The 19,290-nt window shown below is 50.9% G+C and overlaps 5 protein-coding genes across 5 annotated transcripts in view; 2 read left to right on the top strand and 3 right to left on the bottom strand.

Moving 5' to 3' along the window:
* Positions 1–19,290, bottom strand: part of LOC139673846 (class I histocompatibility antigen, F10 alpha chain-like) — a 327,584-nt gene that overhangs the window by 89,461 nt on the left and 218,833 nt on the right. The gene's annotated exons all lie outside the window — the stretch shown is intronic.
* LOC139673812 (zinc finger protein 91-like) overlaps positions 1–19,290 on the top strand; it is a 311,195-nt gene that overhangs the window by 177,594 nt on the left and 114,311 nt on the right.
* Positions 1–19,290, bottom strand: part of LOC139673820 (zinc finger protein 420-like) — a 78,033-nt gene that overhangs the window by 20,107 nt on the left and 38,636 nt on the right. The window lies entirely within an intron of this gene.
* LOC139674335 (olfactory receptor 14C36-like) lies at positions 1,434–2,411 on the top strand. The gene has a single exon (XM_071560541.1). It carries the CDS (start codon positions 1,434–1,436, stop codon positions 2,409–2,411), a length of 978 nt encoding a protein of 325 aa, XP_071416642.1.
* Positions 8,324–9,295, bottom strand: LOC139674333 (olfactory receptor 14C36-like). Its single transcript, XM_071560540.1, has one exon. The coding sequence runs from the start codon at positions 9,278–9,280 to the stop codon at positions 8,324–8,326; it is 957 nt and encodes a 318-aa protein (XP_071416641.1). The 5' UTR covers positions 9,281–9,295.

Genomic DNA, 19,290 nt, shown 5'->3' with positions numbered 1-19,290 from the left:
AGTTTGAATGTCACTTTAACTTTCCTGAGGGTCTGATGTTCAGGGACTCAGCACCAAACCCCCCAGAGGGCCATTAAATGCCCTGGGCTGTTGCTGTGCTGCTGAGCTGGGTCGGGCTCCTGGCACACAGGGAGCTCCTGGCAAGCGGGCAGCGCTGCAGAGAGACAGCTCTGCCCAGGAGCAGCTCCTGTGCACAGCCCAGCAGGACTCAGGGCACTGCCTGCACACACCGAGGGCACAGCAGGGAAGGGACAGAGGTGAGAGGCAGCCTGGGCTGGGAGGGGACTGAGCTCTCATTAAAGGAGAAACCTCCACAGTATTTGAATGAAGAATTCTCTGCTATAGGAAAGTTAATCTTCCCTTCCTGCAAGGATCTCCTAAAGCTGGCACATCCCACAGCTTCCAGGATCTTTCAGAAGGACTCCCACAGTACCTTCAGTGGAGAGGAGGTGACCATATGGCAGAGCAGGGCAGGACCTGCAGGCACCAAGGGCAGACAAGAGAAGTGAGAAAGAGGTTGAAGGTGTCCTGGAGTGGGAGGACAGGTGAGAGCTCTTCAGGAGAGGAATCTTCACAGCACTTTGCCAGGGTAAGTCTCTGGCTGCAGAGCAGTGCAGGTGAGTTTCTGGAATTGTCTCTTACACCTGCCAAATGCCAGCAGTGACAGGACCTGTCAGGATGGCTCTCCTGGATTTCCTGGTGTGGAGCATCAGAGGCACAGGGCAAGAAGGTTCCCTTCTGGCAGAAATGGCTGTGGGGTGTGAGGGTGGGGGTGCAGCCAGGGGTGCCCAGAGCTCTCCTAAAGGGCAGGGTCCTGCAGCCCAGGGCTCTGTGTGCTGGGGCAGGGATTCTGCTGCCTGACAGAGACAGCTCAGCATGGCCAATGAGCTCCCCATGGCCCTGCAGGGAGAAGGTGTGGGTGGAAGGAGTGACCCTCTCATGGCAGGGCAGGGATGAGCAGGGCAGGGATGTGGGTCATGTCTCTTGACCCACAAGACTTGACCTGCAGTGCAGTAAAAATTTCAGGCATTTCAGACACCCACAACCACTGGTAATTGTGGCAGGTACAACTGGGTGAACAAATACAAAGAATACCCTCAGCTGAATTCCTCAGCTGGGCAAATTGCAACCAGTAGGGCTGGAAGCTCTTTGATGTATCACGAGTACATTAATTTGAGCTCACCCTCCATTCTGAGTTCCCTCTCTCTGCAAGGCAAAAAGGACTCCTCAGGAGTCCATTACAGTGTCCCTGTTTTAATGGCCTCATCAGCCAACAAAACCCAGAGCTCAGGTGAGCAGGATGCAGAGAGGTCTTAAAAAGAGAGACCCTTATTGTCAAGTTGCTGTGAGACAATGTGTTTTGCTACAATAGTCAGAGCTAACTTAGTTCTGCCTTTTCCTCCTCAACAGACAACAGTCCCCCAAAGCAGCAAATGTCCAACAGCAGCTCCATCAGCCAGTTCCTCCTCCTGTCATTGGCAGACACGCGGCAGCTGCAGCTCCTGCACTTGTGGCTCTTCCTGGGCATCTTCCTGGCTGCCCTCCTGGGCAACGGCCTCATCATCAGCGCCGTAGCCTGCGACCACCACCTGCACACCCCCATGCACTTCTTCCTGCTCAACCTGTCCCTCACAGACCTGGGCTGCATCTGCACCACTGTCCCCAAAGCCATTCACAACTCCCTCCGGGACACCACAACCATCTCCTACACAGGATGTGCTTCACAGGTCTTTTTCTATGTCTTCTTCATTGGAACAGAGTTTTCCCTCCTCACCATCATGTGCTACGACCGCTACGTTGCCATCTGCAAACCCCTGCACTACGGGACCCTCCTGGGCAGCAGAGCTTGTGCCCACATGGCAGCAGCTGCCTGGGCCAGTGGCTTTCTCTACTCTCTGCTGCACACAGCCAATACATTTTCCCTGCCCCTGTGCCAAGGCAATGCCCTGGGCCAGTTCTTCTGTGAAATCTCTCAGATCCTCAAGCTCTCCTGCTCACACTCCTACCTCAGGGAACTTGGGCTTCTTGTGGCTAGTTTTTTTTTATTTATGGGATGTTTCATTTTCATAGTTTTCTCCTATGTGCAGATCTTCAGGGCTGTGCTGAGGATCCCCTCTGAGCAGGGACGGCACAAAGCCTTTTCCACGTGCCTCCCTCACCTGGCCGTGGTCTCCCTGTTTCTCAGCACTGGTACATTTGCTTGCCTGAAGCCTCCCTCCATGTCCTCCCCATCCCTGGACCTGGTGGTGGCACTTGTGTACTCGGTGGTGCCTCCAGCAGTGAATCCCCTCATCTACAGCCTGAGGAACCAGGTGCTGAAAGATGCTGTGAGGAAAATGATGACTGGATGCTTTTCAGCAGGAAGAGACTGCCTGCTTTGCTCTGTCAGTGACACCCAGTGCATTTCATGAGAGACCAAGTCTGTCCGCTTATATAATTTTTCTTTTATTCCGCTTCTAACTTTGTTCTTATAAAAAAAAAAATAAAGGAACTATTCATTTTATCCCACCTAATTAGCCACCCAGTCTTTTGTGACCAAGGCCAAGGACTGCCCTGGGCATCCCATCAGAGGAGCCATTCCCCACCGTGGATGCTCCTGCCCTGGGATGGAGCTGCACAGGGAGCTGTGGGACCAGCTGTGGGGGAGTTGCAGGGCATGGCCAGGGATTTGGGGTGGTTGTGACCTCAGGGCAGGTCCCACCAATTGGCCTTGTTGAACTTCATCCATCTGACCTGGGCCCATCGATCCAGCCTGTCCAGACCCCTCTGCAGAGCCTTCCTGCCCTCTGCACAACAAAGTAATTCATTCACTTTATCTCTTTTCCTCCCGCTCTGGATCAAGGGAACTTCTGACTTCAGTGTGTGACTCACTTTGTGCAAAGAGCAAAATGGACAGAATTGGGGTAGGGAGCACTTGGAGGGACCTTTAGATCTGTGCTTGACACATAACGTGTTTTCCATTGGTCTAAAATTGCCTGCTGTGGAAAGTGGACGTCAGTGATGTGAACTTAAAATACAGCAGAGGAATTTCTTCTATTTTTGAGCTGTGCCTTCCTTTGGTTTTGTTTGCTGACAATACATGAACATCCCTGTGTGTCTCCTGCAGCTCTTTCTCCAAGTACAGCATGTGGGAGTTGGTGCCCAGGAGCTGAAACCTGCAGGTCCAGACTTTAGTGGAGGAAGCTCAGATTCCACAAGGCTGCTTTGAGTGCCAGGAATGTGATGAGGGAAATGGTGGGGTGGGGATTAGGGATAAAGTCTGATGGATTGTCAGACAAAAAGGGTCTTGATTTTCATATCTATTCACACTGAATTAGGAGATGCTCTGGGTCAATATCAATAGGGAATTGCTGATAATAATGTATAAACAGGCAAAAATAAACAGGCCACAAACAGACATATTTTTGCTTGTGGTTTTTTTTTAAAGTATAAGATGTTCACTTTGAATGCATTTCTGAGATCTCTGTAATTGACCACAGAAGATTTGAAAATGTAAAAGTAAATTATTCCCAGGGGTTGGTTTTGTTAAAATGCCATCAGTGAAAAGAGACCATGAAGGGAATGAGCAGACAAGGAGACCATCCCTGGTGCCTGGGGACAATATCAATTAGGGTTTGCTGCTCTCAGTGTATAAACAGGAAAAAGGAAATGGGACAAAAAGTTCTATTTCTTCATTTTTTTGTCACTGTAGTACACTGACTTTGAATACACTTCTGGGATCTGTCTAATGAAGCATAAAAGAATTGAAGACTTAATATTAAATTATTCCCAAAGGCTTGTCTTGTTAGGATGTTTTGAATGTTAATGAGCACTCTGGCACTGAATTCCTGAATTGAAGATTTGAAAACTGAAAAAACTTCTAAAAAAGCAAAATTCATCATCAAGCCTTCAAGTTCCTGAGAGTGTCAGCAAGCCCCACTGAGGCCATCACTGAAAAGAGACCCCGGAGGGAATGAGAAGACAAAAAGACCCTCCCTGGGGCTGGGGAAGCAGCAGCTCAGAGTTACTGGTTACAGGTGGAAAAGGGACTGTGGAATGTGGCTGTGAAAGTGCCTGATGGACTTTGCCAAGCAGGACAGCCAAGCCCTGCCACCCATCTCTGGTTCCTCACAGGATGCTCCTGGAGCAGAGTGATGTGGGGTGTGGAATGGGGAGTGCAGGAGAGCAGTAGGACACCTCCACAGCTCTATGGAGTGGGTGAGGAGGTGACAAGCCCTGGGGCTGTAAGGAACTGGTGTCTTCTCCTAGGCTTTCAAGACCCAGGAAACTGCCCTGTTGCAGAAAAGCATAGTGAAGAGCCAAAGTGTGTGAGAGCAGGAGAGGGCACAGCAGTGTCCCTTCCACAGCCAGGCCTCCAGGGACACACCTGAAGGAGCAGCAGAGCAGGGTCTGGGCTTTGTCTTTGTTTCCTGGACACCCTGGGCAAGGGGCCCCCGGGCAATTGTCACAGATCATCCCCTGCAAACACCATTCCCAGCACTGGCCTCTCACCCACCACTGACAGGTTGTTTGTCCCTCCATGAGGACACCAAATGAGCAGCTCACAAGGCCATGCTGCAATTGTACAGAGGAGACTTCAGCATGCACAGTGTGTATGTGGGGGAGATGAACCCAAGAGAACACAAAGACCATCAGCTAATCCTGGAGGTGCTGGGAAGGGCTGTGAGACACACAGTGTCTCGAGGTCACTTCACTCTGGGCCCCACATCCCCTGGAAAACCCCCAGGATGCAGCACTGGGATGTGCTTCTGAGCACAGAGCTCCCCCTCTGTCCTTCCCCCAGGCCGTGGGGCATCTCAGAGAGGGGCAGAGCAGGTGACATCCCACAGGGCTGAGGTGCCTCCAGTCTCCAGCAGTGGCAGTGAGAGCCCAGGGAGAGACTGTGACTCCTGCAATGATCTCCCCATGGGTGTAAAAGGGAAAGACTCTCTGATCACCCCTGGGTGCATGAGAATCCCACAATCCCAGTTCAGAGGTGGATGCCTTGCTGGACCTTGACATTTCTGTGACTGACTCCAGGAACAAACTCCACTGGCCCAGTGAGATTCATCTCAGTGGTCTTGGACAGTTCACTGCAAGTGCTCCTGAACTGCTGCATCACCCTTGCCTGGGATTCTGGGCTGTGCTCTCAAAAGGGCCAGAGCAATCCGAGAGGTTCTGGGTTCCTTGGAAAAGGCAGATGCCAAGCCCATCTTTAAGAAGAGCAAAATGAGAATGGGGAAAATTTCTGCAGTGCCCCAGGGTTCCTTGCAGTCCATGAGGCCCTGGAGTCTCACAATGATCCCTGGATTCCATGAGGCTCCACAGGGTCACAATGGGCTTCTGTTTCCTTGAGGTCCTGCAGGGTCACAATGGAACTTTGATTCCATGAGGTTCCCAAGTGTCAGAATGGCCCCTTGGTTCCAAGGCTTTCCACAGTGTCCCAGGGTCCCTTTGGTTCCTGAGAGAAGATTGCTGGGGGTGAAATGAGGAGTATCAAGTTATCCTCACAGAAGTTGCAATGGTACACAAATTATAGGTAAAGGCCCATCAGGAGTGTTTGCACAGTCAGTGTCTCAACACCCTCAGCATTACCTGAACTTGGTTTTACCTCGCCAAAATCTTTCCTCTCTGTTGGCCAAGCCCCTCTTTCCTCCCCCAAATATCCCATCCCTTTTGTCCCAGTTCCTCCTGACCTCCCCAAATCCTTCAGCTGGATGGGCTCAGCTTTGTGACACCCTTCATGATCCCTGAGCATCTGCCTGCCCAGCTTGGTCAGTCAGTTCTGGGAACACACCTGACAGCCCAGCCCCCAAGGGGACAGGATGTTCTGCTGTGCTGGAGAGGACCCTCCTCAGCCTGGCCAGCAGTGCTGCAGCGGGGGATTCCCTGCCCCTCCCCAGCTGGTCCTTCCTGCCCAGCAGCTCCTGCTCCAGAAGGACTCACAGACACTCTGGGGGACTTTTCACACTTGGGTCCTTGAGCTGCCCTGGGGCATCTCTGGGGCAGTGGCCAACTCTGTGACTGCTCTGGGAAGTCATGGCCTGAAGTCTGGAGTGTGGGTTTTAGGAGGTAGTTGAAACCTCTGCAGACAAGAAATCCTGGTAATTGTTGAAGACTTCCTTTCCTATCATTATGATGTGCTGTTTATTTTTAATTTCAAGATTTTTTCATCATTTTCTTTTTATTGACAACACCACACACTTGTTCTATTAATCTGATTCACTCTCTGTTTATGTGAAAATATTTGTGCAGCTATTTATCAGAGTACATTTCCTACCAGTGTTTTGAATGCAGAAACATTGCTCAGAGGAGCTACTGAACTTCTCTGGGATGGTTTCATATCCCTAATTTTGCCTCTTCTCTTCTTCCTCTCCCAATTTGCCTTCCAAGATCTCTCCAAGCTGTGTGTGCCTGGAAATGTTTTCACAGTCCTGAGCTCTGGGCCATGTCAAAGGGGACAAATGCACCTTCTGGAGAACACTGTCACTCCTGCTCACAGAGCCTCTCTGACTGCACAGGGGAGATTCCCCCAGGCTGTTTCCTGGTGTGGGAAGAAAGGGACATAAAGGCAGAGGACAGGCATGGAGGAGACATGGACATTTGCAATGGGCATGCTCAAGGCTGGTGAGATAAATGTCCCTGGGACAGGGAGGTTGTTCCTGCAGTCACACCCAGGAATGTCAGGGCTCTGACAGGTGCCCACACCTGAGCTGGGCTCATGCCCTGCTCACACCCCCAGGGCTGTTCAGAGACACGAGTCCTTCCCTTGCACACACACAGACAGTTCCTGGCAGCAGGTGCAGTGTCTCCCTGGGCTCCTGCTGCCACTGCCCGGGGCTGGAGGCACCTCAGCCCTGCAGAGCCCCCACCCTGCACACTCACACACTTCAGCTCAACACTGGGGTTTCATCTCCCTGGCATGGCCCATTCCAGCCCCTCCTTGGGGCCCCATCTCCCTGTTCCTGCTTTATCCCAGAAAAGCAGCACAATCATGTCTGGCCCTGCAGAAAGAAATGGAGGCAATGGAGGTGAGGGACAGTGACTCTGTGTCTGGAAAGCTCAGTATATCATCAGCCCAGGCAGCTCCTACAGCCCCAGGGCCAGCCCCAATCCCCAGGACAGCAGAAGAGAATTGGCCCTGGGGCTCCTCTGGCAGGGGCCATGGGGGGGCTCTGCTGGGCTGTGCTGGTCAGGCTGGGAGGCAGAGCCAGCTGATGGTGGTCCCTGCCACTGATCCCCTGCCACACAAGCTCTTGTGTGGCCATGGAGGGTGCTCAGAGGGGCCCTGTCCAGGTCCAGTGCTGGGAGATGGGTCTGGGGGCTATGCTGGAACTGTCCTATGAGTGTCCAAGAAGAATAAAATTAATCACTTAGAAGACTCCTTTCCCTGTACCTGCTGTGTCCCATGAGTTTGCAGAGCTGTTGTTTGTCAGTTCACACTCAGATCTAGAATATTATCTCTGGGTGACTACATGTTGAACATGCCTGGGCTCATTGGACTCTATTCACTGCTGACTGCCTGGCACCTGCTGGCACATCCCCTGTGTTTTCATGGCAGTTCCCAAGTCTCTTAAGAGAACATTCACCTGCCATCAGCCCTGTCAGAAGCTGTAGAGCCCCAGAAAGGTAAATCAGAAACCATTCACCATCTACATGGGCTCTGGCCACCAACAGACATAACCTGAACCAGACCTGAGGCCTTGGAAGGCCACACTGGGACCCTGATCTCATCCCACTGAGCCCCTGGAAAACAAGCCAAAGAAGGAAAGTCTTTAGAGTCTATTCCTTGAGCATGTTCCTGAGACTGATTTGCAAGTAGCCCAAAGCCTTCCTGCCCTGCCCTCAGGAGATGCCCTTTCCTGATGGAACTGCTGTTGTGTAGCCCACCTGTGTCCCAGCTGTACCCATGGCCTGTCCCTGCCTGTGATCCCAGGATGGGCATGCAGCAGGATGTGACCAACTTGTCAGAGTACTCAGGCCTTACAGCAATAGCAATAGTGTGGAAGTAGAAACAGCAGCTCTGAAAAGACCAAGCACTGCTGCTCACTGGCAGTGCTGCTGTGCTGGGACGCTTTTCCCCCTCCCCTCTGCCAACATGCACTGTCCTGCAGTGACTTTTAAGAACCGCTGTGAAAAAGAAACAAGTTAGTTACAACAGAGTCACTTCTTTTGTTTAATTATTTAGACAGTCTCTGGGTCAAAATCAGTAGGGAGAAAAAAGATTAGAAGGGGATTTATTATCAAACTTCAGTGTGCACAATATTGTGACAAGTTGAACCAAATGACCTCCGCCAAAACCTGAGAAGGAAGGATGGGCCTGTCAGGAGTTCCATTCTGAATGCTATGCAGAAGACAACTGGAAGTTTGAAGCTTCTCGAGACCATCCAGTAATCAAATTCTGCACAACACCCTTGAGTTCCTTGTTCCTCAGGCTGTAGATGAGGGGGTTCAGTGTTGGAGGAACCACTGAGTACAAAACTGCCACCACCACATCCAGGGATGGGGAGGAGATAGAGGGGGGTTTCAGGTAAGCAAACACGGCAGTGCTGAGAAAGAGTGAGACCACGGCCAGGTGAGGGAGGCACGTGGAAAAGGCTTTGTGCCGTCCCTGCTCACAGGGGATCCTCAGCACAGCCCTGAAGATCTGCACATAGGAGAAAACTATGAAAATGAAACAACCAAAACCTGAACAGGCACTAACCACAAGAAGCCCAAATTCCCTGAGGTAGGAGTGTGAGCAGGAGAGCTTGAGGATCTGTGGGATTTCACAGAAGAACTGGCCCAGGGCATTGCCCTGGCACAGGGGCAGGGAAAATGTATTGAATGTGAGCAGCAGAGCATTGAGAAAGGCACTGGCCCAGGCAGCTGCTGCCATGTGGGCACAAGCTCTGCTGCCCAGGAGGGTCCCGTAGTGCAGGGGTTTGCAGATGGCAACGTAGCGGTCGTAGCACATGATGGTGAGGACATAAAGCTCTGCTGAAATGAAAAATGCAAACAGAAAGACCTGTGTGACACATCCTGCATAGGAGATGGTTGTGGTGTCCCAGAGGGAGTTGTGCATGGCTTTGGGGACAGTGGTGCAGATGGAGCCCAGGTCTGTGAGGGACAGGTTGAGCAGGAAGAAGTGCATGGGGGTGTGCAGGTGGTGGTCGCAGGCTACGGCGCTGATGATGAGGCCGTTGCCCAGGAGGGCAGCCAGGGAGATGCCCAGGAAGAGCCACAAGTGCAGGAGCTGCAGCTGCCGCGTGTCTGCCAATGGCAGGAGGAGGAACTGGCTGATGGAGCTGCTGTTGAGCATTTGCTGCCTCTGGGTGCGAGGACCTGTTCATGGAGAAAAAGACAGAGACAAGTGAGGACAGGCTGCTTTGTGCTAAACTGATGCCATTTCCCACAGACTGTCTCACTTTGACTCATCCACCCCTGTTACCTCTCTTGGAAAATCCTTCATCCAGCTCCCTAACGTGAGCTGCCTTTGTGCTTTCCGGGAGTGCCATGAGCAGCCAGGCCTGTGTGTGTGGGCCCTGGAGGAGCCATCCCTGCACCTCTGCCGTGGGTTTGTGGTCACATGGCAGAGGGACTAGGCTGGATATTCAGAATTTGTCACATGGAATCACTCCTAATGCAGAAAGGTTGGTTACCATCTCCACTCCCAGGTCTAAACCAGGTGGGTGGCACAAAGTGGATTTAGGGAAATTTTTCCTACCCATTTTCCATGCCTTGTTCTCTGAGGTCAGAAATCCACAACATTTCTGCTGCACTTGGAGTGAGACCCTGTGAGGTGTGGGAGGCAAAGGGATTCCTGAGGCTTAGGACAAGGTGAGTGGCTGGACAGGCTTGTTCCCAACTGCTCTGTGTTTGACCTTTGAGGATCAGAGGTCAATCACCCTCACACGTCACACTGACAAGGAACCAGACTCTTCTGAGAGAAGAGGGATCCCTAAATGTCTCAGCCTTTCTTAAGGTCTCTGAGGAAGACTCAATTCTGCCAAAGACATACGAAGTTCATTTGACAAACCCAGCAGCATTTCCTCAGTTGCAATATCTTTGTACATCGCCATGGGGCATTCAGGTAACACCAGTGTGCTACAGAACATTAGGACATTACAAGGAGATGCCTGAGTGCCCTGAGGATGGTATGTCATTAAATGATAGTCAGCTCATTCCCCTGTCACACACACTGGTTGGCTCACAGCTCACCAGTTAGAGGAAAGCTTGGACATTCCATTCCTAAGGACACACCTGCATGGCTGGATTCGCAAGGGCAGTGCCAGACTCAGGAGCTGCAAATCCCAGAGTCTCACTGAGAGAACAAGGCAACAAGAACAACATCAGAATAGTGGAGAGACAAGGGAAAATTATTGTGGTGCTCTGTGTGAGAAGCCAGGGCAGAGACAGCAGGCCCTGAGGACAGTGTTACCCTGACCCAGCTGTGCCACCTGCCAGACACCAACAGTGCCCTCCTTCCCACAGCATTTCTCTTTTTAGCTCCCCTTCATGCTTTCATCATGTCCCTGCGGCCTGGACATTTCCTCCTGAGAGGTGCCTTTTCCCTGTCAGCACTCCCAGTCCCATCCCAACCTCTGTGCACTCACCCTGGCCCTACAGGAACCTGCCTGTCTGCAGGGCACTGCCTGGGGCATGTTCTGTCTGCAGGTGGGAAAGGGCTGGTCAGACCATTCCTGATGGGCCCAGAAAAGGTGATCATTGTGCTGTCCATAGCTGAGGCACTTCAGAAGGCTCCCAGAAAACTGACTGACTCAAAGTTACACATCAGCAGTCTCAGTGCATGTTCAAACATTGTGTTGAGGTTACTTGTGTATCTCTTCCAAGTCAGAAGATTGTCTGATTCTGTGATTGCAACTCCTATTGTTCTTCTTTCATTGCTGAACCATCTCACCCTTCTCCAAGTAAGAAAATTGAAAACATACTCAAGAAATTTTCCTATCATTACCATAATCCCTGACTTACCATCTTCTTGGGAAGCATCATCCATACCCATCCCCAAACAGACCTGGAGCTGTGAGCATCCCTGACCCACACAGCTCCCTCTCAGCAACAGGACCCTGCCCTGCTCAGGGTTGCTCCTTCCCCACAGCCCTTCTCCCCAGCCCTGTGAGCAGCTCCCCAGGCTGGCTGAGAGCTGACCCTGGCAGGCAGCAGAGTCCCTGCCCCAGCTCAGCACCCTGGGCTGCAGGACCCTGCCCTGCCCCACAGCCCTGGGCACCCCTGGCTGCAGCCCCCGGCTCCACAGCTATTCCAAAGTGCCCCCCAACAGCCCCCTCCTCACACATCTCATCAGCTGGGGCTGGGCCAGCTTTAGGAGATGCCTCCAGGAGCTGCCTCTGCATTGCCCTGCACCCACAGACTCACCGTGTCCAGCACTGCAGAGATTTCTCCTGCATGAGCTCTCAGTCATCCTCCCGATGCTGAGCCCCTTTAAGCTCTGTCTGTGCCCTGCTGGTGTCCCTGAGCTGCCCTGGCAGTGCCCTGAGCCCTGCTGGGCTGTGCACAGGAGCTGCTCCTGGGCAGAGCTGTCTCTCTGCAGCGCTGCCCGCTTGCCAGGAGCTCCCTGTGTGCCAGGAGCCCGGCCCAGCTCAGCAGCACAGCAACAGCCCAGGGCATTTAATGGCCCTCTGGGGGGTTTGTGTTGTTTACATCAGATTCAGTCCACCAGAGTAACTTCAAACAACTTCTCAAGAAGTATCAGTGAGATTGAAACACTGAAGTTTCTTGTAGTGTTAATGGGTCCCACTGAGGGACCCGACTGAGAAAGTGTCCCCAGATTCCAGTCAGATCATAAAACTGCAGACAGTGATGGCAAGTAGGGACAAGCAAGTCAAAGATGTCTCTCATGCTGAGTTAAACTGGCTGTGTTTCAGAATTCAAAGGTCCAAGCCCTGAGCCCCATACCCTGGGAAGAGGGATCCTGTCCCTCCCTCATTCCCCAGGGCTCTTCCTGGGGCACTGGGATGTGGTATGTGCAATGCCAAGGGCAGGAGCATGGGGTAGCACCTCCCAGGCTGCTGAGCAGGGACAAGGAGGCAATGAGGCCCCAGGGCTGCAAGGCTCACTTGTCTCCTCATGCCATCAGGGGCACACACAGCAGCCATGGCCAAAGGCCTGCACAAGTTGGCTCTCTTGGGGCCTTTCAGCTTCTGCACATCCCTGTCTCCTCTCCAGCCCAGGTTGTCCTACGGTGTCCATGCCCTGCCCCTTTCCCTGCAGGCTGTCGGCATCCCCCGGCTGCCCCAACTCGCTGGCCCCTTCCTGCACTGACATCTCTCCCTCCTCACTGGCTCTTCCTCCCCAGCTGCCCTTGGTGACATTATTTCTTTCTCATTCTATTTCTGACCACAAAAGTAAAAGCTCCACCATCTCTGAAACCACCACTGTGACACTGCAGGACTGGGGCTTTTAACTCAGTGGGTCTGTGAACCCTCTAATGTCTGAGGTAATTGATTAAGAGATTGATATGGTGCAGTTCAGAGTGTATTCTTGAATGAAAGAAGTTTGCAGTGCACCCTTAAGGGGGAAGGAGCCACCTACAGAATGCAGGAGACCTTTTGGCCAGTAGAATGTTTCCATGTATGCTTAACTGAGCTGACTGACCAGTTATGAGATGACTTGCTGTGGAAGAAAGTAGATAAAAGTAAAGCTGTAACTAAAAATAAAGTCCTTTGTCTTCAGTGTAAGCCTTCTGATTTAACTGCTGCCTGGGTTTGTCTCTGCCTCCTCTGACCGCCGTAAATCAACCTTACCCCGACACAGGACCTTATGGAATCACGAGGTCACTGTGGAATCTCATGGATTTCTGGGACCTTTGTCACAGTGCAGGGCCTTGTGGAGCACAGGGGACCAGTGTGACACTGTGGGACCTTACGGAATTGTGACACTGCAGAGTCTCATTGATCCAAAGGGATCATTGTCACTCTGTGCAACCTCATGGAATCAAAGGGTCATTGTGACACTTCAGAGCCTGATGGAACAAAGGGGACATTGTGACACTGCAGAACCTCATGGAATCATGGGGTCACTGTGGAATCTCATGGATTTAGGGGGCCATTATAACAGTGCAGGGTCTTGTGAAGCATAAGGGACCAGTGTGACAGTGTGGAACCTCATGGAATGAATGGCCCTGTGTGACACTGAAGAGTCTTACTGATCCAAAGGGATCATTGTTTGTCTGCAGAACCTCATGGAATCAAAGGGTCATCGTGACCCTGCAGGGGATCAGAGAACCAAAAGAACCTTGGGACTCTGTGGAACCTCACGGGGTGATGGTGGAAATAGAAATCTCAGACAATGTTTATTAGAGAAGCTGCCTCATTGAGCTGTGAGGGGCAGAAAGGACCCCTTGCTTTCTAAACTCCTTCTCAGAGAGGAGCCTGGTGTGACTGAATCCAATCTTAGCCTCAGATTTACTCTGCAGTGTAAGTTATAGAGGTGTGATTGAATCACTTTTTCCCACAGGTTTTAGTGATGGCAAATCAGATATACTTATGTAAAATGATGTACTTATTATGGGAAATGAGTAGACAAAAGAACAGACAAGTGAACAGATAAAAGATCTTAATCCTTTACTTAAATATGTACTATCCTGTGGAAAAGATAAAAACCATCTAGTAGAGTATATTATAGCATAAAATAGTGCAGTGCACTGTGTCAAAGCAGTTATTTTACAACAGTTGTATTGAAACCAGCAAAAAGAAATTATCAGTAAGCAGTGATTGATTTAACTCTCACACAACTAAAGAGGGCAGATCTCTCTTCTTCCCTTAACCCGTGGGCAGGGACCATGAAGAGCCATCCCTGCTTCATGGGAGAAGCTCCACATGCTTCAAGACTGTCTGTGAAAGGATCTGCCATATCAAGGTTGGACAGAGCTTTTAGAGTTATACAGTGAGGGATTGCTAGTCATGAATTTCCAGGCCAGTGAGCAGCTTCTCTGTCAGATCCTGTTCCAAAAAGCAGGATGAGCATTTGCAGTTTGGTGATCCAGGCTGGTTTTAGCAGAATTCAACACCAAAACAGCCCCTTGGTGTCAGCAGTAACTCAGCCCAGAGAGCCTGCATTGTTTGCATTCTCTGAGTGGACTCTGGGCCTGATCAGGGCAGAACATCCTGCCATGGTCCATAAGGCTCTGCAGTGCCACAATGGCCCTTGGTGCCATGAGGTTCCAAAATGCCCTGAGGTTCATTTGGTTCCAGGAGTCCCCACAAGTCACAAAGGCCCCTTGGTTCCATGAGGTTCCACAGCGCCCCAGGGTCCCTTTGGCTCCACAAGGCTCTTCACAATTCACTATGGCCCATTGATTCCATGAGGTTCCAGTCTCCCAGGGTTTCTTTGGTTCCATTAATCCCTGCAATGTCACAATGGCCTTTGATTCCATGAGTGTTGCTGCCTCTAATTCTGGTGGTCTGAAGGACAACCCCCACAAGTTTTGTTTTCACCTTAAAAGGACATGTTTCCAGCCTTAACCTATGGAATCGGAAATCCGTACCTGGGGCGGGGTCATTTAAGGTGATAAATACCTGTGTTTTTGAATAAACTTTGGATTTGCTTGAACATCGCATTGGTGTGCGCAGTCTCACTAGGCCCTGGTTTGCAACAATTGGTGGACCCCAGCGTGTCTCAGAACATGGAAGCCACCTGCAGACCTGCCTAGAACCTTAAGGAGAAGCCTCCGAGAGCTTCTGTCTCCCGTAAACTTGGGAGTTTTTTGTAGTGGCCTAGACAGCTGCTGAAAGAACGTGGACTGAAAGAACGACGACCTTCAAACCGGTGAGTTAAAGAAACATGGGAAATTCCAATTCGACTGAAACGAACGTATTGCTTGATAAATTTGAAAAATTAGCTCGTGTTAAAAAAAACAAACATTGAAAGACAAGCATTACAGGAATTTTTGGACTGGTGCCTTAGTCGGGGGCACTTAACCGATGCCAGCTCCACGTTTTCCATAGACTTGTGGGACAATATTGGGGCAGATTTGTGGAATTTAGTGCAAACTGCTCCCGAAGAATTTGTGCCACTTACTCCGTCATATGCAGCTATAACGAAAATGCTGTTAGAGGTAGAACGAGCCCATAAAAACCTCAAGCTACCTGAGAGAAAGGAAAAAAGCCTCTTCTGTAGGGCAGTTTTTCTCCTGAACATCCTTCTGCAACACCATGGGCACCGCCGCTCGCGGAACCCCCGTCGTGGTACCCCTCTGCCACACCGCTGCTGCCTGTGCCGCTCGTGGAACCCCCGCCATGGTACCCTTCGGCACCACCCGTGCCGCCCGTTGGACCCCCACTGCCATTCCCTTCGGCATCGCCGCCGCCCTATCCACAAGCGCGGAGCCCAGAGCCGAGCCGCGGAGCCAGCGCTGTAACGTTCCCGTACCCACACACGGCACCGTCTACTCCCGCTCCGGAAAACCCGGCAAGACCACAGCAACCATAGAATCAAAGCTTTTCCATGCCGTTCGTCGCCGCGAAAAGCCAAGAAGTCGTCTTTGCACCGCCTTACAACTACCAAGAAACAGCCTGTGCACAGCAAATGAGACCACCGGCTGCCGCTGTAGAAGCGGCCGGACCTCAGCAGCAACCTTGGAACCCCACGAGACACGCCGCAGAAAACCAAACCGTGAGTGACTTTTATTTAAACCCCAACTCCGAGAAAGTGCGATGGGGAATGCCCTCAGCTGAGAGAGACATGTGGAGGGGGGGACAAACCCCGTGGAGTTTCTCTCCCCCTGTCCATCCACCTTCGGCGCCGGCACTGCCGCCGCTGCCGCCAATGCCCTGCGGGTACCTCGGGGCTGGGGTCGCCCCGCCGCCATGCTCCCCGCCGCCCTGCGGGTACTCCGGAGTCGCTCCGTTGCGGCAAGAGGCGGCCGCGAGAGACATTTCAGCAGGACTCGAAACCGCGTGGCCAGGAAAACAAAGAGACCACGTGATCGCAAAGCCCACGAAATCAAACAAAGGAACGGCGCGCCCTTACCACGAGGCGCCAGGACCGCCCAACCCCCCTCCCTACTGCCTGCCAATCACAGCGCATGCGCCAGGCGCGGGTCCGCCGCAGCCCGCAGGGGCCAGAGTCGGCTCCGAATTCGCCTGCCCCTGGGGTGGATCAGTTCCCGCGCCACCCCCACCACCTCCTGCGTGGATCGACTGCGTCATGGAGAGGGGAGAGACTCCTCCCCAGTGGAGCGGAACCCGCGGAGCTCCCCCTGGTCGTTCCCTTCACTATGCGCCATTCACAGCGCAAGCGTCCCGAGAGCGAGTTCCCACAGCGCCAGTCGCGCAGGACACAAGCTCTGCAGCACCAGCGGGGACTCCCTCCCCGATAGCCGTGCGCTGCCCGCAGCTGCCAGCACAGGCACCGGAACCCTCAGCACCCGCAGGGACTTGCCCCTGCGCCAGAAAACTGGCACCTGCAGTCTTCAACAACAGCGCAGGAAGAAGCCTCTGTTTGGGACATGCTGGGGGGAGCTGGGAATCATGATGTAGTAAAAAAGGGATTTGAAAGATCCAAAAATGCTGCTTTAGCTGTCTTTTCTAACCTTCCTAGAACAGGGAAGCCTCTGGTAACTCAAAAGGCCATTTCAGAAGCCTTCACAGCTATGGTGAAGCCAGATGGAAAGCATCTAGCCACCATAATTCAAAGGGTAGTTAAATCCAGAGAGTATCTAAGTGTATCTCTTGCATTTGTAACTTGTCTTGTTGCTGTTACTAATCAAAATGTATGGATAATGCTTTCTCAACAGGAAAATCTAAAAAAATTCTGCTCAGATAACATGGTTAAAGGAGGAGAACCAAACAAAGTGTGCCTTATAGGAACACCTTATCATAACATCAAAGATTTCATTCCTTTTGGTATTGAGGAAGCAAAAGTGTCCTGCAGTGGTACTGGAGAAACCATAGCAGACATCATATGGCAATTAAATACTTCCTTAGAGAGAGATCCACAAGAGCTAAGGTTAGTAGGAGCTCTCCCTGGAAATGAGTCATGTGTTGAATTTCACCCTGTGCATTCCAGTGTTTCAGAATGGTCAAACAAACACTGGTCACAGCAATATTTTCCTGTGGGAAGCACAGATGTCACTCCTCATAATAAGAGTTACACCAATAGCAGTTGGTGTTGGAATGTTATTGGTTCACAAAATACAAGTTACCCCAAAACAAGATTGGTTCGCACAAAAGGTAACCAGAGAAGAGCGTTGCCTCCTGGATATTTCTTAATTTGTGGTAATAGAGCATGGCCTGGAATACCTGCCCAGGTAAAAAGTGGACCTTGTTACTTAGGCCAGCTGATCAAATTTACACAATCAATACAAGAGCATGTTAAGTGGTCTAGTCCTCAAGCTGAGGAAAACACCACAGAACATTGGAGTGATACAGGACATTTGCTAGCAGCAGTTTTTTCCCCAGTTGGTGTAGACAGAGCATTACGTTTAGTGCAAATGCTTAACTACTGGGTGCAGGAGCAACTAAACATCATTGCCAAAATGCTTAATGATTTCTCAACAGATGCTGATAGGATAGAACAAGCAGTATTACAAAACAGAGAAGCCCTGAGATTCTTGTTGATGATTCATGGTTACCAATGTGATGAGTTTAAAGGAATATGTTCCACAGAATTAAGCAAACACTCCAAAGAAGCACAAGCAGTGAAAAATAATCCTGACAAGCTAACAGCTAACATTTCTCCTTTAAAGAAATGGGTTCATTCCCTAAGCCTAATAACCTGGCAAGAAGCAGCACTGATTCAAGGAGTATTGATCCTAGTTGTTATTATGATTTGTTTGATTGTTCTTATTTGCAGGACTAGTCATTAACTGTCCAATCAAACAAGAACAGTCCAGTTCAAGTTAGCATGTTGTTTAGCCTGTATTTTGAAATTCTGTTAACTTTCAGTTAAAGTAGAGTTTTGACTGCTTTACCAAGAGTGTATAAGGAGTAAAAATCAAAGCTTCATTCTCAAACCTCTGTGATGGCCACACAGAAGTTCTGAGAATGGACCTTGAACATAAGGAGATTTAGTTCAGCTGGACTGAACTTGCTTCCTTACTAAGTTAAGTCACTCTGCACTCTTGAACACTTTGCACAAATTTTAATAAATTCTAGTTTGTTTACAGTGGTCTGTGCGGTGACGACTGCACAAAAAGACCACAATTTCACGCGTGAAAGAAAAGTTTCTTGTTTTGCACTAGTTGTAAGTTTGCAAATTCCAAACATACATGTCTTAGTCATGTAGTAGTTTGTGTTAGTTTACAAAGGTTACTGTACCTCCTTCCAAAAGGTCTATTTTGAAAAGAGAGGGGGAGGTAGGGATGTGTAACCTGCAAATACCCTGTTAAGTCTTGAATTAGCAAAATTTAAGACTTTCAAAATGTTATTTCTCAATTTTCAAAATTTTCAGCCTTTCTGTTCAAGTTGCAATATGCATGATGTGTATTATGTTGTTTGCATTTTGCTTTGTTCTTTGAAACAAAAGGGGGAGATGTTGCAGCCCGATTCAGGTGGGTCTGGAGGACCACATTACAGGTTTCGTTTTCACCTTAAAAGGACATGTTTCCAGCCTCAACCAATTGGAGTCAGACCACTGCACCTGGGGCGGGGTCACTTGAGGTCATATATACCTGTGTTTTTGAATAAACTTGGGATTTGCTTTACATCACATTGGTGTGTGCAGTCTCCCTAGGCGCTGGTCGGCAACAGAGCATTGTGAGGTCATCCAGCACATCAGGGAACCCACACAACAGAAATTGCCATACTTGGGGAGCTGAAGGAGTGGGGCAGGTGGGAGAGCCCCCCCAGGTTCTGATTCTGGGGGCAGCTCTGTCACACAGCCCCACCAACCCTGGCAGGCAGGAAGGCAGCCTGGGCTTGTGGCCACCCTGCTCTGCACTGGCCCTGCAACTGGGGAAAAGTCTTTTCCTCATCTCCAGGCTGAACATTCCCTCTTTCCCTCAACACCCTTTGTCTTTCATGCTCTTCACATGCCAGCTCCAGCCAAGCCTTCCTTTCCTCAAAAACAAAGTCCCCATATTTAATTTTATTCTCTGCCAACTGTCCTTGCTGTCACCTCCTGGCAGTGGCTTCATGGCCCCTGTCACAGCCAGCCCTGGCCCTGCACTGACCCAGCTCTGCTGCCCCACAGATGCTGCATCAGGAAGAGAAGGCCCATGGGGGAGGGAATTGCACAGGGACTCATCCTGGAAGGGACCTCGTGCGGGTTCTGGGCCAAACCAAAGCACAGTGAGTGGAGAAAGGGACACAAGGATGGGCTATTTGTGTGCTCTGCCAAGTCAGGAGAAGATGT

Source organism: Pithys albifrons, chromosome 7, assembly GCF_047495875.1.
Source record: "Pithys albifrons albifrons isolate INPA30051 chromosome 7, PitAlb_v1, whole genome shotgun sequence".
NCBI lineage: Eukaryota > Metazoa > Chordata > Aves > Passeriformes > Thamnophilidae > Pithys > Pithys albifrons.
This window is presented reverse-complemented; position numbering and strand designations above follow the sequence as displayed.